Source organism: Syngnathoides biaculeatus, chromosome 12 (assembly GCF_019802595.1).
Source record: "Syngnathoides biaculeatus isolate LvHL_M chromosome 12, ASM1980259v1, whole genome shotgun sequence".
NCBI classification, from domain to species: Eukaryota; Metazoa; Chordata; class Actinopteri; order Syngnathiformes; family Syngnathidae; genus Syngnathoides; species Syngnathoides biaculeatus.
Genome location: NC_084651.1, coordinates 9,580,776 through 9,598,219, shown reverse-complemented (window position 1 = coordinate 9,598,219; position 17,444 = coordinate 9,580,776). Strand labels below are relative to the sequence as shown.

Genomic DNA, 17,444 nt, shown 5'->3' with positions numbered 1-17,444 from the left:
TTGAGCAATGTGACTGACAGTGTAGTGACAGAGTGTAACATGACGCACTCCCAATTCAACTGAACGAAACTGAACTGGGCTGGGCTTCTTCTTCCTTTTTTTTAAGCAGACAAGTCCAACCCTGTACGTCCCAAACAGGTCGACGACTGCATTGCACACTCGGGTGGGGCGTTTTTTACCCCCCCCCACCTCCTCCTCTCTCTCTCTCTCTCTCTCTCTCTCTCTCTCTCTCTCTCTCTCTCTCTCTCTCTCGCACAAAGACACTAAAAAGCCAGCCAAGCTCCGCACAACCACTACAAGCAAGCAAGCAGACGTCGACATTCACTCTTCCTCCCTTCACTCCTCCGAAGCTCGCTCGCCATGTTCCGCTGCGGGATCGCCTACCCACGCTGCAGGTGGATCGTGCCCCTGCTGCTGCTCTTTGCCATCATCTTCGACATCATCGCCATCGCCGCCACGTCGGGCTGGGTGACGGACGAGGAGGGCAAGACGCACTACGCCAGCATGTGGGAGCAGTACCACGGACGCAACGACCAGTGGGAGGGCAAGTCCCTCATGGAGTTCTGTAAGTGGCTCGCAACCGCCGCCATCCATCGCAATGTATTCGGTCAAAATAGAAACCTGAGCCATGATGCATGCGAGCTAAAATGGAAACTGTAATTTGTGTCGGAATCCACTTGACACTGAGTCTGTGTATGTGTGTGTGTGTGTTGGACAGGCCTAAACTTTGAAATCCTTGGCCCCCTCCCCCTCCTTTCCCCTCTCTTATCACATCCGGCTAGGGAACGCAAACAGACAAGAAAGTACAATGGCTCTTGGAACCCAGACCTCCAGCAAGGCTAAAATTTAGAATGTCAAAAATTGAGGCAATTGAAAAATAATGCAACATGTAGAGGGAGCTTTCACGAATTTATGCGAGATTTGAGGTGCACAAAGTGTGGTAATAAAGTACCAGGACGGGTGTCATAAAATAGATATTTCAAGCCCAAATGAAGAGCTTTTTCCACATCAGTGCGCGCCAGACAACCTAACAGCACATCGACAAAAAGGTTCTGCGGCGTTTGTTTCGTTCAGTGAGCAAAAAGAGGCAAAAGTTTTGGCCGTTTTTTCACTGTGGCAAAGCGACAATGCCCTGAGCATCTGACACTTCCTGGCCGAGAAGAACACCCTCCTTGCTCACTCAAATCGGCTCCATTTGATTACTTCGAAGGGGAAAACATTTAGTCTGGGTTTGTATACCTTTTGTGATGCCAGTTCTGTAACTTTTCTGGCTCACTTCGGCTGTACATTATGTTCTTACCGCAGCGGAATGCCAAGCCTGCAATCTTTGATTTTAAAAGTTTAAAGTTTTATGTGAAGCCCAATAACACAAATTAAAGCATGATCCAACAAGATTCGGCTTTTATTGATTTAAACGAGCTAAAATCATGTTGTGTGAACTAGCCACTGAGTGTATTTTGCAGATTAAAGAATAATATAGAATGAAAATGTGACTTTTAGGATATCACAATTGTTGGTGGGTGTATTTATACTCAGATCAAAGCAGAAAATCTGCATTTTAAGTATGAAGCAACAATAGCTATTATGCTATTATGAATGCAGTAGTGGGAAGTAAGCACTCGCTGGCTAATCGGGTAATTACAGAATTAGCTGTCATAAATATCGTCCTTTTCTGTTCATTTCACAGGAACAGCACTGATGTTCCTGGTTCAGTCTGAAATGTTTCATCATCATCAAAAAGTGATCTAAAATCAAGGAATCACACTAACAATTGTCTGTTATATTTAACTCTGCTTGTAAATATGGGAAATGAACCATTGCCATTTTGAATGTTGATTGCAGCAAATAAGTCATGCTTCATACCAAAAACTATTTTTAACTTTGTGTCCATTTGACACGCAACACAAGAGGATGATTAAATCATATAATATACACAAGTTAGAGTTAAAGTGAGTAGACATATTTAGAGTAAAAAATACTGGCAATGCTTTTGGTAGCTTGCTACCTTCCTGTGTTTCTTGTGTTGCAAGTAGATTTTTTTTTTTTTGTGGACAAAGGACTTGGATTTCCAGTGACTTCATTTGAATTCATCCCTTTGTGTTTGACAAAAATTAAGGAGCACGGTATGAAAATGGCCTTTAGCTTCCTGCGTTAGCTTCTCACACTAGCGTTCGTTTGCTAACCTGGCTAGGAGAGTGTTTGAAGCGTATTTTTAAATGACTAATATTTAACAAAGTTACATTTGAACATGCTTGACTTTCAGCCACTGTACAATAAAACTGAAGTCCAACTTCCCATCATCATATAAATTAAAAAAGCAAAATTGCTGACCTTTTAAAAGACATCTGACAACACTGTGTAAATGATTTTACTAATGTGTGCATTCCGATTTATGTACAAATTTGAATTATGTCGCCACTGGAGGATTGAAAAATATTTACCATAGCTCCGATGTAGGACTTGCTTTTGAAAAATATAATTAGTTTGACAAGCATGTGTCCGCAATATAACTTGGGGCTGTAACTGTACATTATTATATGCCAAAACATAAGCTCACTTCGAGAAAATTTGCACTTGTTTATTTTGAAGCACCAAACAGAAGCAGCAGTCTAGAATCGTACTAAAATGGCTGTCGTCCCAGGGAATAACGCAAAGGGCTGCCGTTTTTTGGGAATTTTTCAAGCGTCGCCATCAGACGCTTGATTCTTGGGCGCAATCCCACATTCATCACATCCTCAGTGGTCTGCTTAAAGAATGCTTGATAGACTTCCCCTTCATTGTTCCACTCCTCTGCACCCACCACCATGACAACAGCCCCACGTAACAGAACACTTTTGTCCTGTACTTCCCGGATCAGCGCCTGTGTGGTCTTTCAGCCGTGAATATTGCTCCTGACGTCCCAGTGAGGCGAAAGCGGCAAGCGTAGTCCCCTTCCTGTTGAGTTTTTTGGACCCTCTCCTTGTTTACTTTAGAAACAAAACCAGCACAAATTGGAAGAATAAAACGCGGTAATTACGACGTCATGACCCCCCAAAATTTTGAAATGAGACTTCAACCTGGGACACAAGTGGAGTTTGCTTTACACATGAATCAATAGTTCTTAATAGTACAGTGACATCTTGTTAATTGAGGTGAAACAATGCTGATGACTTATAACTTCAAGGAAAATGTGGGTCAAAACTTGGAAAACAATCCAGAACCCGAGTAAAAGCAGTACAATTCAATAAAGCGGTGCTACATTAGCTTTTATCTTTTGTTACTTATAGCAGTGATTCCAAAACAGTTGTGTCGGGGTACATTAGAGTGCCGTGGGAAGTTATCCAATTTTATGTAATTGCTAAAAAAAAACATTTATTTCCAAGAAATAATGTATCTTTATTCATCTATTTATGCCAGTGAGACACAATGACAGACAAAACAAAAAAATCCTCTTCTAGTAGATGGCAGGAAGTATATACAGTAATTAATCTATCCATTTTTGATGACATTTACTTTTGTTGGTGTGCCGTGCGATTTTTCAATTGTAAAATATGTGCCTTGGCTCTATAAAGGTTGGAAATCACTGACTTGTATTATGTAATGGCTTTGTGCACTTCAATGAAAAATAACAGTGTGAAAACTATGTATTTTAAATTTTGATGCCAGGGGGAAAATACATTTTGTAAAATCTGAACAAAAGGTGGAACAGTTTCCTGGATCTGATTGTTTTTGAGTGTCAAGGGTCTACGGTGTAAAATAAGACATGAAAATGGTAAGCCAATAATTTATTTAGAGTGGAGTTATAGAAGTAAAGTATTCAAAGTGCTTGTCATGCGTTTTCTTTAAATGGAGAGAGAAATCGAAGACACCTTGCCTGTTTGACTCAAACATTTTTGCTAATAGTCAACCGAACAGGATTATTGAGGTTTGTGAGAAGAACCAACCTGTTCAACACGTCTAGTGTGTGTACCTGTCGGTGTGTGTGTGTGTGTGTGTGTGTGTGTGTGTGTGGTGTGTGTGTGTGTGTCATGCCTCAGGTCATGTCGCTAGGTACTGGTAAAACACACACACATACAGGTATGAATAATTGAAGGTGTTGGCTGATCCTTGCAGTAACAACAAAGTGGTGAGACACAAGGCTCGGCCTCAGTCTGTAGTACGATCAACGAAACTTACTTCCGGATTCAAAACATCCATCTATTCATTTTATGAGCCGCTTATCCTCACAAGGCTCACGGTAGTGCTGGAGCCTATCCCAGCTGTCATCGGGCAGGAGGCGGGGTACACCCTGAACTTGTTGTCAGCCAATAGCAGGGCACATAAGAAACAGCCACACTCACAATCACACCTAGGGGCAATTTAGTGTCCAATTAATGTTGCATGTTTTTGGGATGTGGGGGGAAACCGGCATGCCTGGAAAAAACCCACACAAGCACGGGGAGAACAGGCAAACTCCACACAGGCAGGGCCGATTTGATGGTCTGAGCGCTCCCCTGTGCTGAAAACTCTCCTTGTGATGAATGCGGATGCGTTACTAACAGGGGAACTCTGGGTACGTAGCAGGCGCTTACTGTGAAATCTCCCCGTTTCATAGTTCCCTTTCTTCTACATAGAGGGAGCTAACATACGTTATAACCTAGCTCTAACCTAAGCTTAAAAGAAAAGTTGATTTAAAAAAAAGATATACACATATATGTACGTTCGCTGTGTTCGCCCTTCGCGAACATGAACACTCGGCGACAAATTGTCAAATGGCACATGTTGAAGCATGGATGGGGATGTTTCAGAATGGCCGGAAGTTTACAAAATATACGCGCATGCGCATTACTCACAAAGAGACTTTGCAGCACCGGGAGCACTCAGACCGTCACACCGGGATTGAAACATCAGAACTGTGAGGCTGACGCTTTAAAGCAGCGCTACCTTGCTGCCCTCATGATCTGTATATCACGAATAAATGAGTTAAGTATGTCTTCATCTGAATTAGAATTTTGTGAATGCCATCTTTTAATAATCCACCCATTTTCCAAACCACTTATCCACACAAGGGTTGTTCGTGGGCGTGCTGGAGACCATGCTGCCATAATCTAAATCATAGAATACAAATAATAACATGAATTTACCTTCAAGAAGCTGAAAAGAAGTTCAAAAGTTATGCCATACATCATAGTTCTCTACTTAGTACTTCCTTTTTTTTTTTGAAAATGTCCATTTCTTTATGCTCAAAGGGTATCTACAGTATGATATCTGTTCGTATTATCCTGTAATACCATCATAGTAGCTCCTTCAAAGCCTGCAAGGAGACGTGTGCGTTCTGGTATTCTATAAGTGTTCGTTCCATCTGGAGGGCGTCACGTGGCGCCGCAGAAGGCGAGCGTGATTTTGTGGGGCGTGGCAGGCCTTGCTTTGTATCAGCATGGACCATAAATCATCATGATAACCATTTAATCTCCACTCACTAACAGTGTTGCGGGTGTACCTAATGTTATGGCCAGTTCAGTACACGCAGTATACATTTGGAGTGACATAAAGATGATTTTTTTTTTTAATTTTAATTTTTTTGAATTTGTTTCACGTGCAGCATGGGCACAAGCGGTGGCCGCCCTGATGATCCTCGGCCTCATCATCCTCATCGGCGCCTTCATCCTGTCCTGCGTGGCTCTGTGCTGCACGGTCAACATCACGCTGCTGCCCTTCATCGGAGTCATGCTGATTGTCGTCGGTGAGAAACGCCCACACACACACACACCAAAGAGAGCATGAAAATGCGTATAACAGAATTGTGTAGGTCATCATTTGCACAGATTTTTAAGCAATTTTTTGCATTACACTTATCGACTGTGATTTCTTAGCCAAAATGAAAAGAGAGCCCCAGTTGCCGATACACTTTTCAGCCGTTCAGGAATCGCTGGGAGAACAGTTTAAAGTCACAATCCCGCTCGTGCGGAAGCTGCTTTCAGCCACGGCTCTCGCCAAAACTCACGCGCACAGATTTGCCGACAGCACATGCCGCCCCAACTGGCCACGCCTCTTAAAGGAAGACGTACGCACCCAACATTCTAATATGAGCGGTATTTTCGATATATCTTATGCTTTATTGTGTTCAAATACATTTCCATTATGTCGGAAAGGTTGAATTCATTTACACGCATTTAATGCATGCAGGAGGTGTAAAACCATTTAAAAAACAATTTATGTATTGCCCTTATTGCAAATATTGAGTGAGTGGCTCTGGAATGTCTGCAAGAGGAAACAGGGGTTCAATGTACTTTAGATGATGAAGGCCCAGCCCCCCCATCCCAACCAAAAATTTCCTTTAAACATAAAAATTTGTGTTATGTACAAGATTTAAACAAATCAGTAGAATTAAAAACAGACATATCTCCAAATGCTTACATTTTATTTTCAAATAGTAAACTAAGAGTTAAAAATGGAAACAAACCAAAACAATCATAAAGACCAACCTCGATGCAATATATATTTTGTAATTGTGTTAATTTTAGAAAGTAAGTGCTTAAATTAGAAAATGTAGTGACGATACGAAAGAATAGCGAATTTAATGAAAATAGCAAATACAAATGTGTATTTTGTTGCAAGATGAATCAATCCTATAGTTTGCTATATATATGGGAAATGCGAAATAAAAATGAGCTTCCATGAAAAAACAAAGTCATTTAAAATGGATGTTTAATTTGTACAAATGTAAACAAAAAAAATTATAATGACTGAATCTTGCTATGGGTGGCACGGTGGATTTGCTGGTAAAAGCATTGGCCTCACAGTTCTGAGGACCCGGGTTCGATCCCGATCCCAGTCCCGCCTGTGTGGAGTTTGCATGTTCTCCCCGTTCCTGGGTGGGTTTCCTCTGGGCACTCTGGTTTCCTCCGGTGTACCCCGCCTCCTGCCTGTTGACCGCAGGGATAGGCTCTAGCACTCCCCCCAACCCTCGTGAGGATAAGCGGCAAAGAAAATGGATGGATGGATGAATCTTGCTATATCAAATCTTTGCCTAATCTATATTTTGTAACACAATTATCATGACTCTTTGTCTACCAGGTTGCATTGTTTTAGTTTGAAGCTCATTAAAAATTAAAAAAAAAAACATAAAAAGGAATGGTTTAGAAATTCAAATGTCTATTAAGTGTTTTGTGATATATGAAGAAAAAACACTAATGGCTGACGAACTATTATAGCATGGAAGTGAATAAATTCACTGTTTCTATGGGGGTGGGGGCGGGGGTGGGGCGTTGAGGATGAAGTTGTGCGCTTTTTAGGGCTGCATCACCATAGGAACAGCACTTTACTGTAAAAAGTGCCCCTTCTGACACGTTTCCACGCCGTGTGCGGTTACCGAGGGAACCGGGTCATTGTTTTTATTTGGCCAGCAAAGCGCCGCTGTTTTGTTCAGGATTATTTACACATTTATTTTTCCGCTTTGTGAACGCTCGGCGAAGGATTTTCGATGAGCGCTCGGTCACGTCGGGCTCGGCTTGTGGGAGTGCCGGCGAACAAAAGTTCACACGGAGGAGTGAAAGGAGAGAGCAGTAAACGTTGACGCTCTCTGTGACTTGGTGGGAGGAGTCCAATCCCAGAGAAAAGGGCTGAACGACATGATGATGAGAAAGGGGTTGTTGAGGGGTGCGGCCTCACAGTAGGGTGGGTCGCCATTGGTGGAATGTTGGGAAGAGATTCCTGTGAGAGTTTTTCCAGATAATCTCACATACAGTAATAGAATAAATACAAAAAAAAATATTATATGTACCATATTTTCCGCACCATAAGGTGCACATAAAAGCCTTTAATTTTCTCAAAAGCCAACGGTATAATCCGGTGCGCCTTATATATTGATCAATATTGAGCCTTTAGTGCAGCTCCATCTAATGGATGCATAATGTAACCCCAGCCTCGACTGTAGCGTCTATTCTATGCGCCTTATATCTGAAAAAAGTCCTAAATAATATAAATAATTTAACAACTTAAATAGGCCATTTATTAAAGTTGCGCCTTATAATGCAGTGTGGCTTATTGTGCCGAAAATACAGTACCATAAAAGTAAAAAAATATGACCCAGTGATTTTTTTTTTTTTTATCATACCACACCAATCATTTTCCTCCGCTTCAGGGGAAAATAACAAGTGCAATTTAATTATATGTAACGATTGCTGTACAACTTTATGCTATTTTAGTTTATCATCTTAAATCTTTTCTTTTTAAGAAAAACTGCGACACCAAAAGTTGTTCTCATTGGGAAACCAATGACGCTGACAATTCCAGTTTCCCAAAATAAAACAGCTGAATGTTTTATTTTGAATATTGAAAACTTCAGAGTGGGCACTCTCTTTTTTTGAATGTCAATCGGGAGATAACGAGAAAAATGTATTTGTCTTCAAGTACGCATTACCAAACATACAACCTTCGAAAAGGAGACAAAATGGCCTCAGCTGTGACATTCGTATGAAGTACAATAATGCTTCCAGACAACATCGTGAGTCATCGTGAAACGAAAGCTACAAATGAGAAGAGTTGCATGAAGTGTGTCAGTTGCTTGTAACAGGAAGTGTCAGAGTATTATGATTATTATTGGTTATTCTGGTGATGTTTCCATTGAAGTAGTTGCTTTACTTATTGGAGTGGCAAGTTCATGACTTATTTGCATGTCTGTCCGGGAAGATAACACACACACCCACACACAAAAGTGTGTCATTCCCTCCTCCCAAATTAAAACTCCTTCCTTCTTCAAATGATATTTTTTCGGAATGTTTTTCTCACGTTAAAACCTCGCTGGATTCATGGGTGTCACACCTTCTTCTCGGGAGGACGCGAAAGGCTGCCGGTGAACGCAGATGTGATTGCCAAACAGTGACTCACCACCGATGCTGATGTCGAGCATTTGTGCACAGAAGTGCTTGCGCTGGTGCGAAAGAATTTTCCTCGCACTCTCGTTAGCACCGCTGTCATCTGTCCTCGACAAAAACTTGTCACTCTCAAGCTAGAATAAATCAATTTGAGATCAGGGAAGAGTTGAGACAACATTTTTTTCAATGCAAGTCTGTGTGGTTGTTTCGCCGTAGAATTTGTTCCCTGCAATTGACCGACGGACATTCTCAAGTGTCCTGCGCCTCTACCATAAAATCAGATGGAGGAGACTCCTCCATGGCTGATAATGACCAAAATGATATGGGCTATTGGAAATGAATGGATGGATTTTATGTAATTTCCACTATATAAGTAAGCCAGGCGGCACGGTGAGCAATTGGTGAGCACAGGGGTGCCCAGACTTTTTTACCCCAAGATCTACTTTTCAAGCAGCCAGCCTCTCACGAGCTACCGACGTTGGGGAGCTGATGATGATGATGCTCCCAAATCGTTTTAAGGTTGATGTAATGTTGCCTCCTATATTTAAAATACAGAATTATTTTTTTTGTGCACTGTATTGTCTGTGCTTTCATCCTGGATCAGGCTGTGCCAAGGTGGAATTTTAAAATTAAAAGCACCATCTCATCCTGCACTTTCTACTTTGGCTTCAGACCAAACCTTTCCCACTCGGAAAAGAGAAAGTCTCGTCCAGTTTAACCACTTTTTCTTTGATTATTCACATACTCCGACAGTCATTGGATCTTAAAACGATAGCATTTCTTTTTTTAACTTTCTCCATTAATGTCGAAGGTAAACATAAGCAGCGTGTCTAGCTCGTCTTTGCTCTACGCTGCCTAGACAGTGTTGCAAACTAAAGCAGCGGTGGTGGACGCTGTCATTATAAAACACATTGATGGGCTGCGTAAGTACTGTAGCGTCTGTAAGGTAAACTAGGAAAAACAGTGTGGCAGAGCAGGGTCGTTTTTAGAGATATTTGTCTGCTGCCTAAAAGAAACCAGTGGCTGCTTCTTTTCATTTTTTTACATTACGTATGTGAAATGTGCCTTCGGATGTTACAAGGAGTCATCCCTCACTCATTGAATCACATTGCAAAATGCCACGAACTGAATAGCTCTATGTTATACTTTCAATTTGCACTGGATTTTTTTTTTTTGCGTGCAGCGCAGAATATCTGCAATGAGACAGCATTTTAGAGGGAACATTGGCTGACGTCTTTTTTTTTTTGTTTGTTTTTGTTTTTGGGCACGCTTTCCCGCCATGGACCAGACTGCCTTGCGATCGACGCAATGAGCACCTCTGGGTTAGCACATATGCCTCGCAGTTCTGTACAGGCCCTGAAGTTACTGTTGCTAAGCTAATTGTCTCCATATTCTATGAGACGTGACCAAAAAATGTAAAACTTACCCATGTTTCACTGCACTTAACTGAGATTTGTGAGCCAACTTACAAGTTCAGCAGAGGATCGAATAATAATTTCTCCCACACCCTGTAAATAGCCGCCTGTTTTCCCAAATACTACAAGGAATGTTGAATTTCCTGTGTGCAGTGGTGCTGCAGGTGATCGCCTTGATCATCTACCCGGTCAAGTTCAACGAGCAGATCTTCGAGGGCCACTACTACTACACTTGGGCGTACGGCTTCGCCTGGGGCGCCACCCTGCTGTGCATCGGCTGCGCCGTGCTCTTCTGCTGCCTGCCGCGCTACGAGGACGAGCTTACCGGCCTGGCCAAAACTAAGTACCTCTACACGTCTGCCTAAAGGCCCTCTTACCCCAACCGCCACCAGAACGTCCTCCTCCGTTTTGGAACATTTGTACAGTTTCGCCCCAATTCAAGATGGAGGTCGGATCGGCATGGTCGGCAGTAACCATTTTTCCGCTCAGAGCTTCTCCGCACACACAAAAAAGAAAAAAAAAAATCACCAAGTGCCTACACGTCATTGCGAATGATCGTAGCGATTGTTCTGGAGTGTTTCAACTAGAACGATTGATATGGAGCAATTTTTCCAGAGTTATTGATCCAGCCCCACTATGCAATTCTAACCATTAATGGAATGAAAACATGCCCATGATTTCTGATTGCGATTGATCCGGACAGTTTGATCCCAAATGTTTGTTCCTGAGCGAACGATCCCGCACGAACGATCTGGAGCAAAGTATCCGCAGCGAATGTTCCGTATCGAATGATCCAGGCCATTTGATCGGCAGGATTTCTGATCCAGCCCACTGTGCAAAACTAACACCAATGGGATCAAAAATGACAACTTTTTCGATTAGGTCGTTTGTTGTGAGGTGTTTGGTTTGAAGCAATTGTTCCAGAATGAATGATCCGCGGTGACAGATCCGCCACAATTGATTTGCAGCAAATGTTCCAGAACAAATCCTCAGACGCGATTAATCTGCAAGAAATGAAGTGGAGTTAGTTCGGTTTGTATTTTTCGCTCATAGGTTCTCCACCCTAGAACGAAAATCTACACATTAGAAAGGCTTCTTGTGTCACAGCACATACAAAATGTGGTTAAATGCTATCTTTCCACCTCTTTTCTTGGCATTTTCAACATTCATTTGGACTTCTTTTGCCTACGCATACTTTATTTGTATTCTTTATTTATCCCAAAGAGGCACCGGGAGGATCAACTTCACCTTTGCAGTTGACGCTATGTGATTTAATTGCGGTAAAATATTGAATATTTTGTGATAGTTCATCTTTTGGAGAAATTATGATTTTAAAAAGATGTCAGAATGTGTGTGTGTTCTGCCTAAATTGTGTTATTAACTTGTACTTTTTTTGTTGGTTTAAAGGTTGTGTACCCCAAATGTGTGGGTTTTTTTTTGTATGTTAGGGTTTTAACCAGTAAAAGTGGGACCTGACATTATTCTGGATGAAAAACACCAAAATCCTTCATCTGATGTGCCTTAGCTGTTGAAGTGTCAGATTTTTCCTTCAAAATACTGTACCAAACTTTGTTTGATGCATTATGTGAGTAAAAACAAATGAAAAAACAGAGCGTATTCTAGCCACCAACTCATAGAAACAACTACTGTGTGAATCATAACTGACAGGCAAAATAAAAAGACTACAGTGTATGATAAATATTTGAATACTGGAATTGATTTTATGTGTTGACGGGCAGGTGGAAAAAGACGACTACTGTAGTACCGCTGTATTAACGCTCTGTCAAGCCTTCCTGCGGGTGTGTTTCCAATAACTATTTACTTATTTTTCCTGCTTTAGTGTGAACTGAATCTCTCTTTTTTGTAGTCTGTATTTTTATCCAAATAAACTGTTTCATTTTGACAATAGCCGTATGTTTCTCCAGTGAATAAAACGCTGCACCTCACATAGACTCCTTGCGGTGACTGGAATTACCGTCGTGATGACGAATACCGCCGAGTGTCACGATTGATCGCTTTGCTGCATCTGTAGAGCAAACGTTCACGGGGTGAAGTTTGAAGACAGTGCAGCTCTCTGTTTATACTTTTAACAGAACCCAAAACAAAATGTTTATTATTATGTCAAAGATATTATCAGAATACTGTCCGTCTATTTAGTATTTGGATCATGCTGAGTACAATTAGAAAAATGGTGGTTACACACACATCCTAGTCACCAAAATTTGGAAAAAGCTGGAGTTCAAATTGAGTTTTGAGGGGGGTGAAAAATGTTCGCCAAATATTTTTTTTAAAGCGGAAAAGAATAGGATGACAAAATGAATCTGAATAAATGAAATGAATAAACTGTTTCCAAAAAGTCAAAGAACAACAAAAATAAAAACTGATAAATAAATAGAAAAAAATAATAAATAATAAAAAGAAATTAAAACGTGAAAATTCTAAACACATAATAGTGAAACAACTAAAATAAAAATATTATATATATATATATAAAATGACAAATGAGTGACATAAAATTTATACAAATGATGTAAAAATAAATCCAAATAAGTAAAAAGAAAATGAATCAAATAAATGAAAAACAACTAAATTGTAAGAAAATTGAGTACCATTTTTAAAATTATATGTAAGGGGAAAAGTTATAAAATTCAAGAGAAGAGGATTTGAAGATATTATTTAGACTTTTTAATGAAATTAAATGCTATCAAATTGTTTGTCAAGAAATCAGTTCTGAAAGGTCACCATCTTGCAAGTTTCCCTGTATTATTATCATCAAATGCCTTTATACTAATAAAAACATTAACATCTGCTATCCAAATTAAACCCATAAAACTCTGGCAGGCAACATGAAGAAATCCAAATCCCTTCGTTATCATCATGTTTCTTTTAGAAGGAAGATAAGGGGCCTCTGACGGGAATGCTAAGCTACGTGCTAAAACTCCCTCGACTACTGGCAGTCAAAATGGTCTGCGTGCAGAAACGGGATGCTGAACTTTGTCCTCGACTCGTCAGCGCGCACACAGACACAAACACAACCGTGGTGATAAGCAGTCAGTGACTCAGAGCCACTGGGCCTCACCCTGGGACGGGCCCTTTTGTGGAATCTGACTTTTGCTCCCAGGCCCGTTCGTGTACTGTCGTGTGCTGTGTGCGCGCTGACAGTTTTAGAGGCGGAATGAATACATATTGCGTGAGATAATGGCGGCCGGGAGAAAGTGACACAAACAAGGAGTTGTTTTTAGGGAAGTTTTTAGCAAAGCAACATTTTAAAGGCGATTTAAACAGGAAGCTGCCACCTTGCGCAACAGTTGAATGCTTTGATTCAAATACGTCTACAACGTGTTTAACACAGAAAAAAAAACATTTTATATGGTTATGAATATATATATTGGGGATTTTCGTCGATTGGATGTGTGTCTAGGACGTACCGCTGTGATAAACGGGGGTTCAATCGTACTTTGAGCTACTTTGAGCTTTACGCAAGTAAGAAGGATAGAATTCCTTTCATCCAACATAAAAGCTGAGTTCTGTTTTTAAAAAGTGAAACGACGCCATCTGGTCGCTGATAGCTTGCGTTGCACGCAACACGAATCAAATCCGGTGAGCTGCTTGAAACGTTTGCCTTTCCAAATATGAAAATGATGACGCTCCCTATTGATGGCCTCTGTTAGACTTGCGATTGCTGATTTGATAGCAAACGGGCGTTGTAAAATTACTTTACAGTATGAATAATCTGTTAAACAAATGGGAGTGTTTAATAAATGTCTGCCGTTATTTTACGTTTACATTTCAACTTTAATTATCATAAAATGTTTGACATTTTATTTTGTACTTGTATTTCCTGTGGGTTTTTTCCCTGAGAAGGGTTGCGTCAGGAAGGGCATCCGGCGTAAAAATTGTGCCAAACATATATGTGCGTTCATCTGAGATTTGACACGCTGTGGCGACCCCGAAAGGGACAAGCTGAAAGAAACTTACTTACTTATTTCCTGTGGGTTTTTTGCAGATACATTTTTTCTGTTTCTCTTTTTTTTATATACTTTTTCTTTATTCCTTTGAATTTGTTGTGGTTATACCTTCTAAAAATTCAATGTTATTAATCTTTCACACGTTTTATTTTGGACATTCCTTTTGAGTGTAGCAGTATTACTGCCACTAGAGAGCAGCCTTGTTTTGCTATTGAGCTACTGACATACTTGACCATTAAAGATTCTGATTCTGATTCTGATTCTAAGGTGCTTTTACATTTATTCATTCATTTATTCATTTTCTGTAGCGCTTATTCTCACTAGGGTCGCGGGCGTGCTGGAGTCTATCCCCGCTGACTCTGGGCAAGAGTTAGCTGGGATAAATCAAATCAAATAATATCATTTTACAATAAAATGTGAACTAAAAAGAATGCCTTCCAAATAACAAAACAAAAAAGATAACTAAAATGAATAAAAATGACATCACAAATAAAACAATATACACTGCAGCAAACAATAAAATACAAATACAATTTTTATAAGAAAATGGTAAAACAAAAACATCCATCCATCCATTTTCTTCACCGCTTATCCTCACAAAGGTCACAGGGAGTGCTGGAGCCTATCCCTGCTGTCAACGGGCAGGAGGCGGGGTACACCCTGAACTGATTGCCAGCCAATTCCGGGGCACATCGAGACACTCACAATCACATCTAGGGGCAATTTAGAGTGTCCAATTAATGGTGCATATTTTTGTAATGTGGGAGGAAACCGGAGTGCCCGGGGGAAACACACACAGGGAGAACATGCAAATTCCACACAGGCCACAGGATTGAATCCGGTAACTCAGAACTGTGAGACCAACGCTTTACGAGCTGATCCACAGTGCCAAAAACAAAATCAAATAAATAAAAAAATAAAAACAACATAGCAAAAACAGAGAAAATAAATGAAATTCAATTATGTATCTTGTGATTTCTGTAAAAGCAACAAGAAAACAGTGGACGGCCGCTTAGGACATCTGCCTCACAGTTCTGAGGACCCGGATCCGTGTCTGGCTCCACTCGTGTTCTCCCTTTGCCTGTGTGGCTTTTCTTTGGTTTCCTCCTAAATCCCCAAAACATGCACACTAGCTTAATTAAAGACTAAATTGCCAATAGGTTTGAATTTTGTTATTGTTGTTGTTTATCTGTGCGCTGCCATTGGGTGGCCACCCCTTCAGTGCAGTTTGACTTTTGCCCCAAGTTGGGGGGGATAGGCTAAAGCAATCCCGTGACCCTAATGAGGATAAGCAGCTTGGAAAATGTATGAATGGATTACATTCATTATATGATCTTTATTATTTGTATCATTTTTCCTTTTTAATGTATTTTATGTGTTCTTAGAGTTTTTGTTATCATTTATTTTTATTTTATAATCTTGTGAGGAGAAGCGGGTTGGAAAATGGATGGATGATATTGTTATCCATTATTATTTTTGTTTGATTTTATTGTTATTATTTTTTTTTTTAATTTTGTCCATTTTTTATTTTCTTCGTTTCATTCTCGGTTTTATTTAGTAACTTCCATTCAAGCCTTCATCCAGTGAACAGGGTTGAACTTCGAACAGTGTTTTCCACTTCTGTCACGTCCTTGTGATAATGATGATGATGTCATCCGAAGACACAAGAACTGTGTCAAGTGATTTTTTTTTTTTTCAATTTTTGTTTTAGTAAGTGTTGGTTTCGATCCACCTTCAGGGTGCTTTCCAGTTCAAAGTTGTCCTGAGGGTTCCCCCCCATGTGGTGCCGACACCTCATACCAGGACCAGTGGAAGACGCCCCAACGTGATTCAGGGCTCAAGTGGAAAAAAAAGTGGGTCAGAGAGTTACTCTTGGCCGGGGGGACAGCCCAGGCTGTCGGAACACGACATCGGCTTCTTTTCAACTTAAAATATACTGAGCTCCCCAAGAATACACCGACAGTCAAATAAAACAATAGAAAAATTATCCTGTTGTCCGACCACAAGGCTGACATTAAATACAGTACTGTAGTAGGCACAAGTGTTCATGAAAAAATGTGGCTGAAGATTTTGTTATAAGTATAACGCGATGCCGAGTTTGAACAACAACACTGTGCTTAAACATTGGAAAATCAACTGTACTCACATGATGATTCAATCAAATGTATTATGCATGAAAATTTTATTGAATCAAACTATTTAAATGACATACAACCCAACTGTACTTAACAAATGTACTGTATTGGATTAACAAAGACACTTTAACATCATGCACCTTTTGACCATTTAAATGGTCATGAGGCATCATTCCGACAAATTTTGTACTTCAACTGAGGACCGCAAACCTGATACGTATGCTGATGGTGACAGTGAACTCAACTCATTACACTTCACAGCACTTTGGCAACTGGTGAACAATTCCTCAAAAAAAAAAAAAAAAAATCAAGCTTTGTAATGGAACCTCAATCTGGAATTTACTGTCAAACCAAACATCAAATGAAGAGAATTACAACTTGTGTACTGTACCCAAGACAACTTATAGCTTTGCCTTGTGAAAGTCTGCTTAACTTAATGCTATCAAACAATGCTACTGACATGCTAATGGTTAGCATCTGTAGTAGTAGTTGTAGAACCCTTTAAGCGATGGATATTCAAAGACAAATGGTGGCACAACACATGTACACAAACAATATAGCCATACTCACAACCATATATTCTTTATCCTCTATGAAAATGATTAATATGAGCATCTTACAGTGTCACATTAGTGGTAGTAATTGAAGAAGTGCCATTCTTCTTCATTTCTAGCTGTATTACGCAGCTTCCGAGTGACCAGATCTGGCACACCAGGAGCAGCACAACTTGTGGATTGCAGAATTAAATCATGATGATCATGATTTTCCTTTCCTTTTAAGATTCTTCAAACATAACTGTGATTCCAAAACACACTATATCACATACCATCATCATGACTCAAATGAAAGCAAAATAAGAAAACTGTACTTAGATATTTATTCAATTAAAATTAAATTAGATTAAACAGAGCATCATGTCTATTAACCGTGTTTTTGCAAACTCTTCAGGAACAAAATGTAAATAAATAAAATGAGAAAAACCCCACACAGTCAGAATAGGACTCAGCAGTATTCCATTACTTGTGCACACAACTGCTAAGTCATCATAAAGTTACGCCTTGTTTTTTTTTTTTTTGGTTTTCCTTTTGTTTC

The 17,444-nt window shown here is 40.1% G+C and overlaps 1 protein-coding gene across 1 annotated transcript; it reads left to right on the top strand.

Annotated features, from left to right (window-relative positions):
* Nucleotides 1-239: 239 nt before the first annotated feature.
* perp (p53 apoptosis effector related to pmp22) lies at nucleotides 240-12,157 on the top strand. The gene is made up of 3 exons (XM_061837577.1): nucleotides 240-565; nucleotides 5,561-5,701; nucleotides 10,403-12,157. The coding sequence occupies exons 1-3, from the start codon at nucleotides 361-363 to the stop codon at nucleotides 10,612-10,614; spliced, it is 558 nt and encodes a 185-aa protein (XP_061693561.1). The 5' UTR covers nucleotides 240-360; the 3' UTR covers nucleotides 10,615-12,157.
* The last annotated feature ends 5,287 nt before the right edge of the window (nucleotides 12,158-17,444 follow it).

Bases quoted from the DNA above. Each gene is read 5' to 3' on its own strand.
- perp (XM_061837577.1), top strand. From the start codon at position 361: ATGTTCCGCTGCGGGATCGCCTACCCACGCTGCAGGTGGATCGTGCCC. The intron at 566-5,560 runs GTAAGTGGCTCG...TTTCACGTGCAG, and splicing joins CAAGTCCCTCATGGAGTTCT to CATGGGCACAAGCGGTGGCC. The intron at 5,702-10,402 runs GTGAGAAACGCC...TCCTGTGTGCAG, and splicing joins AGTCATGCTGATTGTCGTCG to TGGTGCTGCAGGTGATCGCC.